General features: G+C 34.1%; 1 protein-coding gene across 1 annotated transcript in view; it reads left to right on the forward strand.

Annotated features, from left to right (window-relative positions):
* LOC114349422 (structural maintenance of chromosomes protein 1A) overlaps positions 1-20,320 on the forward strand; it is a 67,438-nt gene that overhangs the window by 15,682 nt on the left and 31,436 nt on the right. The window contains exons 5-10 of the mRNA XM_028299795.2: positions 1,150-1,318; positions 5,668-6,132; positions 6,501-6,715; positions 9,130-9,575; positions 13,933-14,198; positions 19,717-19,848. Coding sequence (XP_028155596.1) covers positions 1,150-1,318; positions 5,668-6,132; positions 6,501-6,715; positions 9,130-9,575; positions 13,933-14,198; positions 19,717-19,848 — 1,693 coding nt within the window. The remainder of the gene's footprint in view (positions 1-1,149; positions 1,319-5,667; positions 6,133-6,500; positions 6,716-9,129; positions 9,576-13,932; positions 14,199-19,716; positions 19,849-20,320) is intronic.

Here is a 20,320-nt window from a genome sequence, read left to right on the forward strand (position 1 = left end):
TAGTAACAGTGCTGTATAAAATTTACACGTTTCTCGAGATATCTTGAGATAGAAAAAAGGTATCGACATGCGGTTTTCGCTATTCTATTTCTAATTTAATCTAATTTTATAAAGTATGATTAAAAATGCATACTTGTATTTAATATTTTCCAAAGAAAACTAGATTTCTGAAAAAAATTAAATAACGCCTCCCAGCTGGCTTATTACTTATTAGGATGGTTCAAAATTATCACGCTTACATTGAAGAAAAAGATCTGTATTCAACAAGACCCAGTTTTCAAAATTTGATTTAGCAGAACCGGACTTACAGCCATTTTTTCATAACAAGGTTCCCACTCACCCCCACCTCTTATTTGCAAAGGTAGAGTTAAACTTGTTAAACCAAATATACGCATAATTTTGTGAAGAATACAATAATCGGATTTCCAGTGCCCCTTCATTAGGAAAATTTTGTAAAATTTAGATTTTTTTATTTTTGATATTCAATTACGCCCTCTAGCGGTGGAACTATAAGTATGAAAATAATTTCCAGGCTTTTCCTGAGGCAACTTTTGTTATAAAATTTTTTATTTCAAAGCTCTACTATAAACGGTTCCTGAGATATGGCCGAGAGCCATTCTTATTGGGACACCCGGTACATATAACTTCAGAGGCTTATATCTTAAAACCATGTTTTTTTTTTTAGCTATGAGCCCATTGAGTCTTTTGTTATACACATCAAGGACTACCAGAACGCAAAGTTTCAGAGCATTTGACGGAGAGCCATTTTCCATAAGGTTTCTTCGGGGTCCTTTAGTGATAGAAACCTATAAATTTGCATTATATTCATAGTTTCCCACCCTTAGACGTATCAGAGTAGTTTAGCAACTACCACTTTGACAGTGACAGTTTTAGTTGACATACTCCTCCGAAACGTCTAAAGGTGGGAAACTCTTAATACAATGTAAATTTATACATTAAAGTGGGTTTCTGGCACAACATTTCCCACCTCCATTAGCTTCAACTCTTTTTATCCCACAACATATTATGTTTTCCATCTTTTGCATTATTTTGCCGGTTATTAGCGCGTTTATCACTGCATTGATAGTTTCAACAGATATTCACTTGAATTCTTTTGAATTTAACTAAATTGTATTTGTGACATTTCAGATCAGGATCTTTAAAAGAAGAATATTCTAGACTTCAACAGGAAATGCAGAAGGCTCAAGAAGAAATCAATTGTGCGTATCAGAAGAAAAAAGGTATCAATGCCGAGAAAAAAGAAGCAAGATTGGAAAAAGAAGAGGCAGATAAATATGCTCGATTAAAAGATGATTTGGTAAGTTTTTAGTAACTCACTACAGATACTTTGTACATTGTGTTAAATGTTAATTTAACATATTAGAAGGTTTAAACACATACCTGCTTTCTACAAAACTTTTCTCTCCCTAATTTTTCTTCTTGATGTGCCTATCCGTGACGAATGTTGGCGATCATCATGGCAATCTCCTGAACAGAAAAAGCTACACAGATGTTGTGTTGTACCAGGTTCTGAGGTTCTTTAACCAGGATGTTCTTCTTCTTCCTGGACCTCGCTTTCCAAATATTTTTCCTTACAGGATGGCTTGTAGGAGGGCATATCTGGATTCATTTCGCATAATGTGTCCAAAGTATTTCAACTTTCGAGATTTGATGGTGGTTAGTACTTCTCGGTTCTTCCCCATTCTTCTAAGGACCTCCTCATTTGTGACCCGATCAGTCCATGGGATTTTAAGAATTCTCCGATATAGCCACATCTCAAATGCTTCCAATTTTCGGCACATATCTTCGTTGAAGGTCTATGATTCAACACCATAAAAAAGGACAGAGAAGACGTAGCATCTCAGCATTCTTACTTTTATACCAAGAGAAAGGTTGTGGCTCTTGAAAAAGGATCCCCATACGGTTGAAGATTAATCTACCTTTTCCCAATTTTCCTGACTCCATTTGACCTGACTAATTTTTCGGACTCCCTCTAATTGTTCCTGACTTCCTGTAATTTTTCCCAATTCCCTCCTATTTTATCATGTCTCTCTCCCTCTCTAATTGTTCGTGACACCCTCCTATTTTATCGTGTCTCCCTCTAATTTTTCGTAAATCTCCCCTATTTTATCTTATCTCGGGATCAAACCCATTCACACACATTCACGGGAGTAAACCCATTCGCATACATGCACGGGAGTAATATAAAGGAAAAGTCAAACAATAAAGAATGCACGCAATTTTCCTCTTGTTGCCATATTCTAAATTTGAAAAATATATAGGGAATAATCAGATTTTTTGACATGTCATTCCTATTACAGCCAGCATTTCATTGGCTGGAATTAGTGACGTCATTCAGCCGTGTGATGAATTACCGAAGTTATTTTTACCGTTTGCGTTAATGTTAACATAACTATAACTATCTCCATAACTATAAAACGTAAATTAGGTGTGATGGATCATCCACCGTTATGAGATGAGTTATTTCTTAGACATTATACACGGAAGAAAATATTAAGTTGTCTAAAAAGAGAACCTTACGTACAATCAGTACAAGTTTGAGCGAGAAAGAGAATCACAAGAAGTTGGTATACCTACCCACGGCTACCGATGACCGAACAGCTGTTCGATGTTCGGTGTCGTTCGGTGGTGAATCGTAAAAGTAGATAGAAAGGACAAAGGACAGTACCCTTGGATGTTTATAAATAAAAATTTCAACTTGTATCTCTCGATTTGATTTTTGTATAATTTTTAAAATTGCATTACCCTTCTATTTTTAAATTATTAGCTTTCTTTTTCATTTTTATTATTGATTTCATTTTATTACCTACGTGTTTTTAATTGTTATCTTAGGTCTATGCTTTTGATAATTTTGTGCTGCTTTAAATTTGATTTATTAAATTAATAAAATGCCGCACAAGGTCCTGGGACAATCTGAAGCAGCGTTATACGTTAAATATTCACTTGATTTCCATCTAAAAACAAATCAAAACATAAACCTAACCTTACAATAGGGCTTTTCATTCACAGTAATTTGTTTCGAGCTTCTGTCATATGTCGTATAATCCGTGTATATTAATATTATACACAGATTATACAACATATGACAGAAGCTCGAAACAAATGACAATCAATGAAAAGCCCTATACTTAACATAACTACAGAGTTATCTCATACCTTGAGGTTTAACGTCGCGTTATAAAGTGACAGTTGATATATCAGATAACTCAAGAACTGTCAGTAAATAACGCAAGTAGTTAAGTTAAATATAATACGATACATCACACCAATTCGAGGATTATAACTTAACTACAGGATAACTTTACGTTAAAGATAACTTCGGTCATCCATCATAGGATTATTATATTTGGTGTAATTGTAAATGGTAGACTGACGTCTGTCATAATATTTTAGGTTAAATATAATGTCAAATTATTGTTTTCAAATTATATTTTATTTACATACAGTGGACTCTCTCTATAACGAACACGGATATTACGAGGTTTCTCTTATAACGGGTCCATTAGGTGTCCCATGAAATTCCTGTTGAACTGTAACCCTCTATAACGAGGCATATTTGGTTATAACGAGGAAAAACGAAACCGAATAATATGTTTTTACCTGTTTTTAGGGCTGTAATGGCTATAAATAAACACTGTAACTGCCTGTATATAAAAATTCCCAACATCTGTGTTATTATCGAGTCAAGTGCTGTAATAAACTCGTCGCCTATAATAAACTTCTTGTTTATCTGTCGATCGATATTGAATATTGTAGGACATTTACAATTTACGATGGCGAAGTCTCCCCCCATTCAGGTCGACCATCGACACTTAATAAACTACATAAGAGGCATCAACTCGTTTCAATATTATTGTTGTCTGACATAACGAGATCCGCTTATAACGAGGTAATTAATCTACCATTTCAGTTCTCGTTATAGAGGGAATCTACTGTATTTAGTTTATATTTTACCGACAGTTTATTTTTTAACCCTTTCCCTTCCCTATCGTTGATTTGGTCGATTAGGTTCGTAATACTTTTGGTAGGGGAGCAAAGTATGCTAAATGTGCAGTCACTCGAGCGCTTTGGGGTTGTGAATAGTAGGTCCTAGAACCAAAAAAAGTTAAGTTTTCCATTTTAGTGGAGACTTTCCATTTTTAATTTAATTTTCCATTTCCAACAATCGTTTTTTTTAGATCATAGCGCCATCTATCCATAATTCGAAAAATGTCTTGAATAAAAGTTGCTTATTTTTACGTAAGGAATCCAAATCTGCAATAAAAAATGGGGGCTCCCATTTAAGATTTAAAAGTAACCCTCCACCCCAGCTCTGTGGGGGGTCGTGTTTGGTGCCATTCGATAGATTTTTCAAAAATTTTGAATAAGTGTATTTTTCAGTTTTTCGATCTGATGTTCATTTGGCGAAATATCGCGGGATTCGTATTTAAAATATTAAGTTTACCCCTACCCCTCCCCGTGGGAAGTCGTGTTTGGTATCATTCGATAGATTTTTGAAAAAAAATGAGTAAGTATTTTTTAGTTTTTCGATCTATCATTCATTTCGCAAAATATTCGCTTTTTTCTTGTGAAACTTTGGGACTCGCCCATTTCCTTACGCCCCGCTCAAATCGTCAGATTTTTGAAATATACACTGTTTTGCATGTACTTAACTTACCTTATCTTAATCTGACGAGTTCGAGTTTTTCTAAGGATAGATTTTTTTTGGCCCCCCCCCCCTTAACGAACTCCCCTGAATTAAAAGCCAATATGTGGTAGAGATACATTTACAGGGTACAATGTTTCTCCCCATGTAATAATCTGACGCGCTCGAGTAACTGCAAAAATCTCCGCTACCATTTTGTTGTATGGTAGGTTTAGTTAGGCGTTAATTTTAAGAAATGTTGCTGGCTAAATAAGCATAGCTCCCAAAGGCCATAAAAGAAGAAGAAAAAAATTAACAAAAAAATTTTACATAACCTTATAGGACAACCTGACTTTGACACTTATATTACAGATGGTTATCTTTGTATCACACTCTTACGGCCGGTTTCACAAAGTAAAGTTAACTTGTGGTTAAAAGATAACCAGAGGTTCCCCCATTATAATATATTGGGATAACCTCTGGTTATCTCTTAACTTTACTTTGTGAAACCGGCCGTTACAGACAAAGGAAATAGTGTAACCGGTAGTTGCTGTTGTAAATACAAATATGTTTTTTATTAGGCAACAGCGCTTTCCTGCCAAACTTGACGGTAGCAAAAAAACTAATATACATATGAGGAAAAATTTCTTGAATTTGTTTGCCGTCAAGTTTGTACTGGTGGGTGATGATGTCATTAAATCTATGACGTGCATTCCTAATTGTTTGACTTTCAGTTTATACATTTTTAGTAAAAACTCTATCGCTTCCTTGGATTAATTTTCCTTGTGTTGATGGTATATCCACAAGTTTGACACTTACGTTTTACTTTTTTTACCCTTGAAAATGCGACATACAACTATCCCTACACATGTCAGTTGGTAGTTTAGATTTTTTTAGTTTCTTTCATAGATGGCGCTAGGAGTTATCGTTCTGTACAAACTGCGTTTTCGTTTGACATATTGTCCTAGCCTTTTATTAGATTAAGATATTTCTTGTATTTGAAATCTTTTTATTCTTTTTAGAACGACAAACTGGTTGACCATCAGCTTTTCCGCTTATTCCACAATGAAAGAGAAATGAAAAACCTCGAACAGGATCTCAAGTCCAAACAAAAAGAAGTCGATAAAATCGAAAAAAAGAAAGAGAAGCAAGAAGACATTCTCAAAGAAAAGAGGAAGGAACACGGAAAGTACAACCGAGAACTCGCGAAGATCGAACAGGATATAAGAGAAGTAGAGGTGGAGATATCGAAAAAGAAGCCTCAGTTCATTAAGGCAAAAGAAAGAGTAACTCATATGCAGAAAAAGTTGGACGGTGCTATTAAGACTTTGGATCAAGCCAGAAAAGCTCACGATGCTCATATGAATGACATTAAAAAATTGGAGGATGAATTAGCATCTGTGGAGAAAAAGAAGGATGAATACGAGACTCAAATAGCTGGTGAATCACAAAGTCAAGGAAGAGATGTGCATTTGGAAGATGCTCAGGTATTATTAAATTCAATTAATTATTTCCTGTATTAAGGGGACTTTTATTTTCTAAATTGGAAAAAAGACAACAAAATAATTAATTTAATTATACATTAATTAACTACTTAATTTGGTTGTGTTACATAATAAATAAATTTGAATATACAAATATACAAATTTTTTTTGGTGAATGATTGTAGAAAAAATCATGTATACTAATCGCATTTAATTGCCATTAAATGCTCGTTATGTAATATATTATTCCCCATATTTTGCAATTAAATATTGTTTATTTTTAAAAATATTTTATCTAAACAGAATATTTTGTTTTTTTTGCAATAATTTGATTCTTTTAGCCAAAAATATGTAGGTTTTGATCTTTTCAGGTAAGACAATACCACAGGTTGAAAGAAGAAGCTGCCAAGCGATCAGCACGATACATGCAGGAGTTGGATTCGGTCAACAGAGAACAAAAGGCAGAACAGGATCGCTTGGACAATGTTTCTAGAAGTAGAACAGATGCTGAGAACAAACACAGACAGAAACTGCACGAAAAAGAAGAGATGGAAAAGAGAATAGAAAAGTTGGCAGAACATATTAGGTATGTCTTTGTAATAAAAAATTATTATATTTTCCTTACATAAAGTTTTCATTCATGGGCAAGATAGATCTTCTTTTTCCTCTTTATAAGCAATTCTGGCAAACTATTTTAAACATGTGTATATGTTTAAAACACTTTTTGTTTAAAACGTGTTTACAACACTTAAATTAAACAAGCGTTTTTTTTTCATTGTCTTGATTAAAATAATTAATAAATAGGAAAAAATTCTCAAATATGTACATTCTAAAAACTTTTCAACATATATGTAGGATTCGTTAAAGACAATCGTAATAAAAGTCCGTGTGATGTTTAACAGTTTTAATTAATAAAATAGATAACTAAATTATAGATACTATTAAATTGACGAAATGTAAAAGTGTTTGTGTAATTGCTACTAAAATTTTACGAGTTCCCACAAAAGAAAATGTCTGAAATAATCGCGTTTATCTACTTAATATACGACCGGCTTGTCAATGTATAAGTACGTCTTAAAGCGTCTCTTTAAGCGTCTTTTTGATTATCCCAAAACACTGTCTGTCGTGGTTCTGATGTTAAAATCGACTACCATATTCTTCCCACAATAACCGAAATTGTCTTACATTACTGCTAATCTCCTCTTCTCATGGTTTAATTCGCTTTCCTGAGAACTAACCTATTAAAATTGGTTCAAAGTTGCGAATGTTATTCTTACCTAATTAGGATTCTTACTTAATTAAGATTCAAAGTAGAAGTATTTCGCACTGGCTACCGTAGTAATCCCAATTCGTTCCACCCATCTGGGCCGACGCGACGCAGGTCCATATGTGTGAGAATCTTATTCCGTGCTCGTAATAATAATTAAGAAAAAAAATATATACAGGGGAAATTAAAAATATAATGTAAAATATTTACAATTCTACATACATATTATTTATTTATTAATAACCGGAACTTAACAAAAATCGGAAAGCTTAAAACATTTTGCATACAAGAGTTAATAAATTTCTCAAAACTGTTCCAGCCTCATAGTTATCTTGTAATCTAAAATTATCAATCTGATATCTGATCAGTCACGTCATCACTGATGCAATTAAGCTCTTTAAAAATTGAAACCAACTTATCAGCTTTGACATTGCCTAGCCGATTACGTAGTTTGGAATGACAAACCGTATGTTAAGGAGAAGAGTCTTTCTATGTTGGCTGACAATGCATTAGCTGTGTGGAGCTGTTGAGCAAGTTCCAATGCTGTAGTATTTATATTTTTCATAGAACGCCACCAAGTCTCTGGTACATATTACATTCTCAATTAAATCTTTATATAATGTAAATGGTTTAAAGGGTACACATTTTGCCTGGTAATTAATAATAATTGACAATGCTCCTGGATGATAATTTATAATGGATGGATGGTAAGTTTATTTCCACTAAAGCGCTTATCAAGCAAATTTGCCAAAAAATGAGCTGGGATCAAAGCCATTTCCATACGCTCCTTCGTATCATGTATAAAAATTCGCCATTTGCATGTTTCAAATAAATACTAAACACCACAAAATAACTTACAGTAGACGTTCTTGCAATAATAGCTAACTTGCAATGCGAATTTATAAATAGTAAGTCTGGGGGTTCCACCAGTCGATAGCTCCTAATTGCAATTGGTTTTCTTATCTATTATATTAAATAAAAGTTAAAATCAAAATTATTAATATTATGTTTAAGAAAATATGATTTAAACAATGTTTTTTTCTAAGTTTTATTTGTTCAAAACCTACAATTTAAAATAAAAAACGCATGTTTAAAACAAAAAAAATGTTATTTAAAAAACATGTGTTTTAAACATGTTTTATTTGTTTGAAACATAAAATTTAAAAACAAAATAAAACATGTTTAAAACAAAAAAAAACATGTGTTTTGTATAAAATTAAAAAACATTTTTTTTTCAACCCTGATATTTTCCGCTGTCGTCCGATACTTACTCTAGCTATTTTACCACACGGGCCTCCCTGATTCTTCTTATTTGGTTATTCCATTCTTTTTTACTTTTCTATTTAGTGTACATTCGTTTATACATTGTGCATTACATTTTCTTCTAATCTCTTCACTCCTCTTTCGACCTCTCAGCATATTTCCTGTAATTCTTCTCAGTACTCTCATCTTTGCCGTTTCCAGTAGTCTTTGTCTTGTTGCTGTGTCGGGCCTTGTTTCTGATGCATATGCCTAAAAATTTACTGAATCTCGATTTGTACTTAACTATTCTAAATGGAAAATAAGCCACAATTTAACTAATAAAATAATTTTTTTAGTTAAATTGTGGCTTATCTCCCATTTAAAATAGTTAATTACAAAAATGCCACAAGGAAATAGCTTCAGAACAACATCGATTTGTACTTGACTGATAATTTTATACAAAGGCAATAATTACTTTTATTTTATTTTAGATCCAGTGATCAAGCTTTGCAAGATCAGAAGCAACTTCGAGAAGATTTACAATCTGATGTTGGATTTTCTAAGGACAGAGTTCATGAAATTCAAAAGCAATTGGAAGATGTAGCTGAGCAACTTGGTGACGCTAGAACAGATAAGCACGAAGATTCCAGGAGAAAGAAAAAACAGGAAATTGTGGAAAGATTCAAGAGTAACTACCCTGGAGTGTACGATCGAATGATAAACATGTGCCACCCCATTCACAAGCGGTATAATGTAGCTATTACAAAGAATTTGGGAAAGTATATGGACGCCATTGTTGTGGACACCGAACATACTGGCAGACAATGTATTAAATATCTCAAGGAGCAAATGTTAGAACCCGAAACTTTTCTTCCTTTGGATTATCTTCAGACTAAACCAATCAAAGAAAGGTTGAGGAATATAACTGAGCCCAAAGGTAATGAGCAATACTATTGTAACGAGTTCTTTACTTTATTATATTTTTAACACTTTATTTTAATTTAAAACACTACTTAATTTATTAGTCTTCATTTTTAACTTATTTACACACATTATTTATTTTATTAAATTTACCATTTACAATAATTTATAACACATTTTTAAGTCTTGACATTATTTGAGGGGATATGGCAAATAACTGACTACAAAAAAGCCTTTGATAGTATGGAGACGATAGCCATCTTTTATTTATTTATTTATTGACGGGATACCACCCAGTTAATTATATACATAAAATATTGCAATTATTATCTTAAGAACTAATCTTAAGGTGAAACAGTAGCGATCAACAGGTAGCGAAAACGCGTTCCAAGATTGCGGCTGTAATTTTGAATATTTTGTCGAGATATTTGGCACACGTATTCGTAATATAATAAAGAATGGCGGTACAGAGCCCAATTTGAAAAATATATTAATATGTGGAAATTACTCTGTAATTAAATACAATATTAAAAAAACGAGCCTGTACCGCCATTAAGAAGAACAAAAAAATACACTTTCCTCAAATAAACATTTTTATCCGATGCCTAGATTTTGTGTCATTTTGGAACTACTAAAATTTTTTATTTCATTAGTAGTTCCAAAATGACACAAAATCTAGGCATCGGATAAAAAAGTTTATTTGAAGAAAGTGTATTTTTTTGTTCTTCTTAATGGCGGTACAGGTTCGTTTTTTTAATATTGTATTTAATTACAGAGTAATTTCCACATATTAATATATTTTTCAAATTGGGCTCTGTACCGCCATTCTTTATTATATTACGAATACGTGTGCCAAATATCTCGAAAAAATATTCAAAATTACAGCCGCAATCTTGGAACGCGTTTTTGCTACCTGTTGATCGCTACTGTTTCCTCTTAAGAACTTTGAGATATTGTAGAATCGACTACCGATATTCCAACATGATTCAACATATATATACAGGGTGATTCATTAAGAATGTCCAATCTTTGAGATGTAGATTCTAGACCTCAAAATATTAAGATTTAACCCAAATAATTTAAATAAAATGTGGCTCGTTACTGAGTTACAGGGTGTTTTATTTAAAAATTTAATATCTATTTTTACCCAGGGCTTTAAAACTATTTGACATATCCTTGTCATACTTGGCAGAAAATATAGGTACTGTACATCCGACTAAATTATGATAAATAAACTTTTCTGGCTACTACCAGAGGCGTACGACAGGGGAAAGTGAATGGTTGACCCTTCCCAAATTCTACGCCACTGGCGAAATTGCTATTTTAGCACAATATTTCGATTTTACAATACTTTCTATGTAAGTAATATACTCTTCATTCGTAACATTAAAGTCATTAGTTTTCGAGATATTTGTAGTTGAAAATGAAACGGCATAGCTATTTTGATTAGTGTATTGTGCTCCTTCATTTTTAACTTAAAATATCTCGAAAACTAATGATGTTATTGGTACGGATGAAGAGTATATTATTTGCATAGAAAGTATTGGAGAATCCAAAAATTGCAATAAAATAGTAATTCCGCCAGTGGCGTAGAATGTGGGAAGAGGCAACCATTCACTTTCCCCTGTCGTACGCCTCTGGTACTAGCCAGAAAGTTATATTTTAGTAGGTTGTAGAGTATCTACACTATCTGCTAAGTATGATAAGGATATGTCAAATACTTTTAAAATACTGGATACAAATAGTTAATATTTATGTAATAGGGATGTTTGATTTAAAAATTTAAAAATTATTTGTACCCAGTACTTTAAAAGTATTTGAAATTGTCGTATCATACTTGCCAAAAAGTGTAGGTACTGCACACCTTACTAATTTATGTTAAATAAACGTTTCTGGCTATTACCAGAGGCGTACAGGGGAAAATGAATGGTTGAACCTTCCCAAATTCTACGCCACTGATGGAATTGCTATTTCAGCATAATTTTTAGATTCTCCAATACTTTCTATGCAAATAATATACTCTTCATTCGTATCGATAAAATCATTAGTTTTGAGATATTTGAAGTTAAAAATGAAGGGGCGCAATACATTAATCAAAATAACTGTAAAGTTTCATTGTCAACTTCAAATATCTCGAAAACTAATGACCTTAACGTTACGAATGAAGAGTATATTATTTACATAGAAAGTATTGGAAAATCGAAATATTGTGCTAAAATAGCAATTTCGCCAGTGGCGTAGAATTTGGAAAGGGTAAACCATGCACTGTCCCCTGTCGTACGCCTCTGGTAGTAACCAGAAACGTTTGTTTATCATAATTTAGTAGGGTGTACGGCAACTACACTTTCTGCAAAGTATGACAAGGATTTATGTCAAATAGTTTTAAAGTCCTGGGTAAAAATGGTTATTAAATTTTTAAATAGAACACCCTGTAACTCAGTAACGAGGCAAATTTTATATAAGTGATTTGGGTTAAATCTTAATATTTTGAGGTCTAGAATCTACAACTCAGAGATTGGACATTCTTAATGAATCACCCTGTATATGCAAATGCCACAACAGCAATAAACCTCCACACCCAAACTCAAAAAATAAAACTAAAACAGGGAATTCGACAAGGACACAACATATCACCAAAACTATTCAATGCCGTAATGCAGCATGCATTCCAGATGTTAGAATGGGAAAACAGAGGTTTGAATGTCGATGGCGAAAGGCTGAACCACCTACGATTTGCAGGTGACATAGTTCTAATAACCGATGACTTAAAGGAAGCCCACGAAATGCTGCAAGAACTACAATGAGTTTCCCAAAAAGTAGGGTTGGAAGTAAACTTTAGGAAAACTAAAATGATGACCAATTTAGTACCTAGCGGACCATTGAAACTAGAAAACTGCCATATCGAAACAGTTGACAAATACATCTATCTGGGCCACGAAATGCAAATAGGTAGAGACAACCAAACATGCGAATTATCTAAAAGAATAGTTTTAGGATGTGCAGCGTTTGGCAAACTAAGAAATGTTCAAGGAAAACATCCCAATAAAGCTAAAGCATTTAACTAGTGCGTACTTCCGATGCTCACTTATGGAACTGAAACACTGACATTGACTAAAGCATCAATAAGAAAATTACAAGTAGCACAACGAAAAATGGAAAGATCCATGCTTGGCCTTACTTTGAGAGACAGAATACGAAATGATGAGATACAGCGAAGAACTGGAGTGGAAAACATCATAAAACGCATTACGAAGTTGAAGGGGAGATGGTCAGGACACGTCGCAAGATAGAAAGACAACAGATGGACAAAGAAGATTTTAGAGTGGCAGCCAAGGGCAGACAAGCGAAGTCGTGGAAGACCACCTACCAGATGGACAGACGACATTAAAAGAATAGCGACAAACTGGATTGCAGCTGCGCAGGACAGAGAAGGGTGGAGACATCTTGAGGAGGCCTATGTCCGACAGTGGACAAATTTATCTGTGTGAGGATGATGATAACACATTTAGAAAATAATGACTAATAACGCGCACAACTAGAGTCAAAATATCAATAAATGTCTACAGTTCGATCCTCTATTAATTTATAGGTCTGGATCCCACGTATGAAAAAAAAGTTGATTAATAGTAAGCTGAAAATTTGTTAATAGCTTAATGGTGTCTAGTCGGACAAACTTTGATATATAGAAACACTGGAACAGGGTAAGTTTTAATTGTGGAACAGGTTAAAAATTTGGAACGTCAGACCACGAAAACTTCCCATGTATTTTGTCGGACAAAACTTCCAATTTATTTGTTACGCTTTCATTAAACTCTCATGCAAAAATCAGACTGCTATTTGTCACCTGTCATAATTCCTGTCATTTGACATTTTCTACGTGTTCCAGTCATTAAAATGCCCTGTTGGTGATAAATAGCAGTCTGATTTTTGCAGTACAGTTTAATGAAAGGGTAACAAATTAATTGGAAGTTCTGTCCGACAAAATACATGGGACGTTTTCGTAGTCTGACTTTTCAAATTTTTAACCTGTTCCACAGTTAAAACTTCCCCTGTTCCAGTGTTCCCATGTATCAAAGTTTGTCCGACTAGACACCCTTAAGCTATTAAAAAATTTTCAGCTTGCTATTAATCAATTTTTTTTCATACGTGGGAGCCAGACATATTAAGTACTCCCCCCGACTTTATTCTTCAATTCAGACAAGATTACGAAACACAAGTAAGCCTTCGAGAACGGTGTGGAAGGTTGTTTACTGCTACAGGTCTGGCGTTAATGTTTATTGATAAAGGGTCTGGATAGACAGTCAACTACCTAACGCTATTTTATATTCCCTTATTTTATTATTAGACATTGATTTTTTCTTTCTGTTTAACAGGTGTTAAATTAATATATGATGTCCTTCAATTCGAACCTCAAGCGATAGCCAAAGCAGTGATGTTTGCCACTAATAATGCGCTCGTCTGCGAAACGCCAGAAGATGCTATGAAAGTGGCTTATGAGCTAGGAGGAAGATTAGATGCTGTCGCTTTGGACGGAACTTACTATCAAAAGTCAGGTATTATCTCTGGAGGTAGTTTGGATCTGGCGAGAAAAGCTAAGAGATGGGACGAAAAACACATGGCTCAGTTGAAAGCTCAGAAGGTAATATTGATTATTCCTTTTTTATATAAGAAAACTTATTTCTTTTTATAATATTGTATTTAAACATTATTGAAAAGTCTATTGAAAAATATTAGGTTAATTTTTGCGCATTGTTCTACACAAGATTATATTTTTATCTAAAACCTTATCGGCTAACTCAATACTGCTAAAAAAGTTATCATGGTGTACCAGGTCCATCACTACCCTTTGTTATTGGCCTTTCTCGAGTGTGTTTCTTTTTTGCCTAAAAGTATAAATTTTATAAATGTATAAACATTTTCAATTTCTTTGTTATCCGAAAATGCAGCAGCATTGTACTCTAGTTAAATCGGAGAGTGCAGGAAGAGTCTATACCGGTTTCGGGTATTTTTTTATCCTCATCAGTAGTCCCATATCCTCTTATCTCCGATTTCACCAGGTACCCTGCTTTGGGCCTTTCCGAATTGCAAAGAACGAAATGCCGCGGATGTACTAGACACATCTACCGAAAAACAATATAAGTTATCAATTGAAGTAGGACAAAAAACGACAATAAATATCGTTTCCATACCACCAGATTGACAACAGGTGGAATACTTTCTTGGGTTGGTGATTTTCAAAAATTATAACTCATACAGGATGTCGAGAAAATTAAAATGAGGGAATTTTAAATAATTCACGTCCCATCTGCTCAGCGTGGTAAAAGTTCCAACAAGAAAGATTCCTTAGTACTCAACGAAAGAGTAAATGAATTAAAAATGTATAAACATTTTTAATTTCTTTGCAATCTGAAAATGCAGCAGAATTCTACTTAGTACTCTCATATCTGCCGTTTCCAGTAGTCTGTGTTGTTGCTGTATCAGGTCTTATTTTTAATGCATATGTCATTATTGGTGTAACACTGGCTTTATAAATTCTTATCTTCATCTCAGTGTTAATATGTCGGTTTCGCCATATAGTGTTATTAAGTCATCCGGCCAGTCTATTTGCCTTTTGTACTTGATTTCTCACTTCATGGCCCAGGTCTCCATAGCTGTACAATGTAAATCCAAGGTATTTTATTTCCATTATTTGTTACAATGCAAAAATTGACAACGAAAAAGAAGAACAACATATTGATCCTCCTGCATTGGGAGAGAGAAATCAACGAGAAGAAACAATCAGTATCTTTCTACTAATTATACAATTAACACTACACCATTTATAATATAAGTTATCAATCGAAGCAGCACAGAAAACGAAAATAAATATCGTTCCCATACCACCAGATTGACAACAGGTGTTCTTTGGTTAAAACCTCCCGTGATTTTAAAAAATTATAAATCATACAGGATGCCGAGGAAATTAAGATGAGGGAATTTTAAATAATTCACGTCCCATCTGCTCAGCGTGGTAAAAGTTCCAACAAGAAAGTTTCCTTAGTACTCAACAAAAGAGCAAATGAATTAAAAATGTATAAACATTTTCAATTTCTTTGCAATCCGAAAATGCAGCAGCAGTATACTCTAGTTAAATCGGAGAGTGCAGGAAGAGTCTATACCGGTTTCGGGTATTTTTTCACCCTCATCAGTAGTCCCATATCCTCTTCTCTCCAATTTCACCAGGTACCCTGCTTTGGGCCTTTCCGAATTGCAAAGAACGAAATTCTGCGGATGTACTAGAGACATCTACCGAAAAACAATATAAGTTATCAATCGAAGTAGCATAGAAAACGACAATAAATATCATTCCCATACCACCAGGTTGACAACAGGTGTTCTTTGGTTACAACCTCCCGTGATTTTCAAAAAGGATAAATCATACAGGATGCCGAGGAAATTAAGATGAGGTAATTTTAAATAATTCACGTCCCATCTTCTCAGCGTGGTAAAAGTTCCAACAAGAAAGATTCCTTAGTACTCAACAAAAGTGTAAATTAATTAAAAATGTATAAACATTTTCAATTTATTTGCAATCCGAAGATGCAACAGCATTAGCGCTTGTTCACATTATAAGAATTTTGATCGTGCGATGGTTAAAACCTACATAGTGGCTCGAGCAATTATATGGAATCTTTCTCCCTTTACCGCTAAAAACGTTCGGAGAAGGGAGAAAGATTCCATATGATTGCTCGAGCCACTATGTAGATTTTAACCACCGCACGATCAAAATTCTTATAATGTGAAACAGCGCTATTACTCTAGTTAAATCGGAGAGTGCAGGAAGAGTCTATACCAGTTTCGGGTATTTTTTTACACTCATCAGTAGTCCCATATCCTCTTCTCTCCGATTTCACCAGGTACCCTGCTTTGGCCTTTCCGAATTGCAAAGAACGAAATGCCGCGGATGTACTAGAGACATCTACCGAAAAACAATATAAGTTATCAATCGAAGTAGCACAGAAAACGACAATAAATATCGTTCCCATACAACCAGATTGACGACAGGTGTTCTTTGGTTACAACCTCCCGTGATTTTCAAAAATTATAAATCATACAGGATGCCGAGGAAATTTTAAATAATTCACGTTCCATCTGCTCAGCGTGGTAAAAGTTCCAACAAGAAAGATTCCTTAGTACTCAACAAAAAAGTAAATGAATTAAAAATATATAAATATTTTCAATTTCTTTGCAATCCGAAAATGCAGCTGCATTATTATACTCTAGTTAAATCGGAGAGTACAGGAAGAGTCTATACCGGTTTCGGGTATTTTTTTCCCTCATCAGTAGTCCCATATCCTCTTAAAAAAATACCCGAAACCGGTATAGACTCTTCCCGCACTCTCCGATGTAACTAGAGTATAATGCTGCTGCATTTTCGGATTGCAAAGAAATTGAAAATGTTTATACATTTTTAATTCATTTACTCTTTTGTTGAGTACTAAGGAATCTTTCTTGTTGGAACTTTTACCACGCTGAGCAGATGGGACGTGAATAATTTAAAATTCCCTCATTTTAATTTCCTCGACATCCTGTATGATTTATAATTTTTGAAAATCACCAACGAAAGAAAGTATTTCAACTGTTGTCAATCTGGTGGTATGGGAACGATATTTATTGTCGTTTTTTGTCCTACTTCAATTCATAACTTATATTGTTTTTCGGTAGATGTGTCTAGTACATCCGCGGCATATCGTTATTTGCAATTCGGAAAGGCCCAAAGCAGGGTACCTGGTGAAATCGGAGAGAAGAGGATATGGGACTACTGATGAGGATAAAAAAATACCCGAAACCGGTATAGACTCTTCCTGCACTCTCCGATTTAACTAGAGTATAATGCTGCCGCATTTTCGGATTGCAAAGAAATTGAAAATGTTTATACATTTATAAAATTTATACTTTTGTATGGGTGAAAACAATATTTTTTTACTTAAGTTTTTTTCTTTTAAATAATTTGTTTATTATATTCGTTTACAATAAGTTAAATATTGTAATTTTTTCTACTTTCTTATTTTCTTTTTTAAATCTACTTTGGCAACGCTGTGCTGAGATAGCCCTACACGACATGAAGTGGGTTGTTCGCGCTCTTTCGCTTTGCCGGCGTATATCTTCTAGCCCGTTTTAAATATATAATAAATACATGTCTCTTTGTCGCTTTCATTAAAGGCGCATACCAACCATGAGAAATTGCTCAATCGGTATACTCTGTGGTGATTTGTAGACATTTTCTCATTAAGTCAAATTCAACTGTTCGTATTTTATTTCTTGTTTTTGTCATCGGCCGTACAGGATAATATTCAGTATGCCCTGAAAGATTTTTTTAGGAACCAGTATAATAGTCTCCCGTTTTACATCGCTAAGGCGGCTTTGGGACTATAGCAGTGTAGTCTGTTATACAATCTAGGGCCTACGGTATAAAGGAAGGTAACAGGGCCACTGCTACGCTTCGACCGCCGATTATTATCCCTGGTTTTACCGAAGGTACTTATTTTATTCAGGCTGAGTCGACCTGGGGCCTATAGACATTTCAAATGTCTAGATGTTCTCGCCGGCGCTTTTTTACTATGTAGTAAAACCTCTATACTCTGGGTATTGGGATTTTTGAAGAAAAGAACTGACGAAATAGGGGGAAAATAGAAGAGAAGAGATTTAAGACACAAAGAAGAGTGGCTTAGCTCAGAAGAACAAATCACATGGGCAGAGAGACACTAAATCTCAAGTGAGTATTCGGGATATCTTCGATACACTGAATATTGGCTTTAGAGATATAAAAACAGATAGACGGGATAATGAACTGAGGGAGACAAGGAAGAAAATGAGACCTGTTAATACAAAAACTTAATACAACTAGATAAGCCCACTGGAACTAGATCAATCTAATAGGACAATAAAGAGAGAAGAAGAAGGGCGCCAACTCGGACAGCTCAGCTTCCTGGGCCCAGTATTTGAAAGCTCACTCTACTTTACTGTAGCGAAAAAGAAAGAAAAAATCTAATTTTTGGACCCAGAATTTGAACAGCTCGAGATTTTTTTGAAGTAACGAACGACAGGAACTAAATGACACTGGATACAACCACCAGAAATACAAAAAATATTAAATACTAACCTTGTCTTGCTATATTAGATACTGATAAGAGAGAATAAAACCCAACCTTACTAATAATAAATTTAGTTCTGATGGAACAGCAATTGTAAAAATTTACTTGGCTAGTGTTCCTTCCTCTTGGTTATATATGTTTCGTTCTTATTCCATATTTTTTTTTGTTCCAAATTCCGCCACTTAAAAGGTGAGAAAAATTCTCAATAGGGGCACGTCCACCTTTGTTAAAGAGTTTGACCAAACTGATTTCTCATTTCTCTGTCCATTTCCATCGATAGAAGTCATGCGCGATGCTTTCTTCTCGCTTCGCTGCGAATGTACGCAACTGGGCGATTCTCATAGGCGTCTCCAAAATGAAATTCGTAAAGGAGCAGTAAATGTAATTAATTTAAGGGCACCCAAAGTCTGAAAATTTATTTTTTTTAAGTTTTTTGCGTTATGATTGAAAATTATTCTCTGAAATCTTCTCTTTTCAACGATATATAACACATTATAGTACAAAATACCCATGGTTACGAAACTATTTATTTTCTGAACGTCTGCACTCAACTTACTGTGTACCAGTAGCTTTATAACCTATTAGAGTGTTTTATGTTTGTGCGATTTCCCGAATACTAGGTTTTTAACTTTTGATGTCAGATATCTCTGGATTCTTAGATGATATAAGGTCCAAATTTTTACAGTGGTTGTAGATAGATAATGTCTAGTCCCGCGTAAAGTTTTATTGAAAAATGTATAAAAACAAGTAAAATAAAATCCAAACTTTTTTGGGTTTTTTTTGTAAGAGTATTTTAAAAAAATTTAAAATAAATGTTTCTTTCACTCTAACTTTACAAAAATCTACGAGGGACTAAACAATGCATGTTGTTTTCAAAATAAAACAAAAATTAGGTCTCTAAGTGCTTTGGTTGAAGAGCTATGTGACATAATGTTAACATTGTCGTTAAATGGGACTTTAAGTGCCCTTAAAGGATCAGTAGCGTGACCGCTACAGTAGTATATAATAATTTTTTTTTTTTAGGAAAAACTAACGGAAGAACTTAGAGAGGCTATGAAAAAATCTCGTAAAGAGTCTGAATTAAATACTGTCGACTCACAAATCAGAGGACTTGAAACTCGTTTGAGATATAATAGAACCGACATGGAAAGCACTGTAAGTATTTTTAAACAAACTACTACTCTTATAATTTGGACTTCTTCGACTATTTCACACCCAATTTTTACTGCAGCTCGCTGATTGTAATAGAGGTTTGATATTAATCTTATATCTCGGTCGTCCAGGTTATTGTTTCTAAGAATTCTTATCAGTTTATCTTGTTTAACCTTATCAAAAACTTTCTTAGAGTATGTGAATCAAACGTAATGGTATTGATTAGTATCTAAGCATTCAATCTAGCCATACTTTGTCCATAAGTAATACTGAATTATGTTGCTATATTGGTGTTGAAAAACGCTTCAACACCTCATAAATTAAATAATCTTAGCCCCTTCATTTAGCTTGACGCCATTATGGAATATAAGGTACTTGAAAACCTAGTGGAGCTTAGAGCTTCAGTGAAAACGCGCCATCGAGTTCTATTTTACGCTAAGGTCTTCACTACATTCCAAGACTTTCCTTGACCTCT

Source organism: Diabrotica virgifera, chromosome 1 (genome assembly GCF_917563875.1).
Source record: "Diabrotica virgifera virgifera chromosome 1, PGI_DIABVI_V3a".
NCBI lineage: Eukaryota > Metazoa > Arthropoda > Insecta > Coleoptera > Chrysomelidae > Diabrotica > Diabrotica virgifera.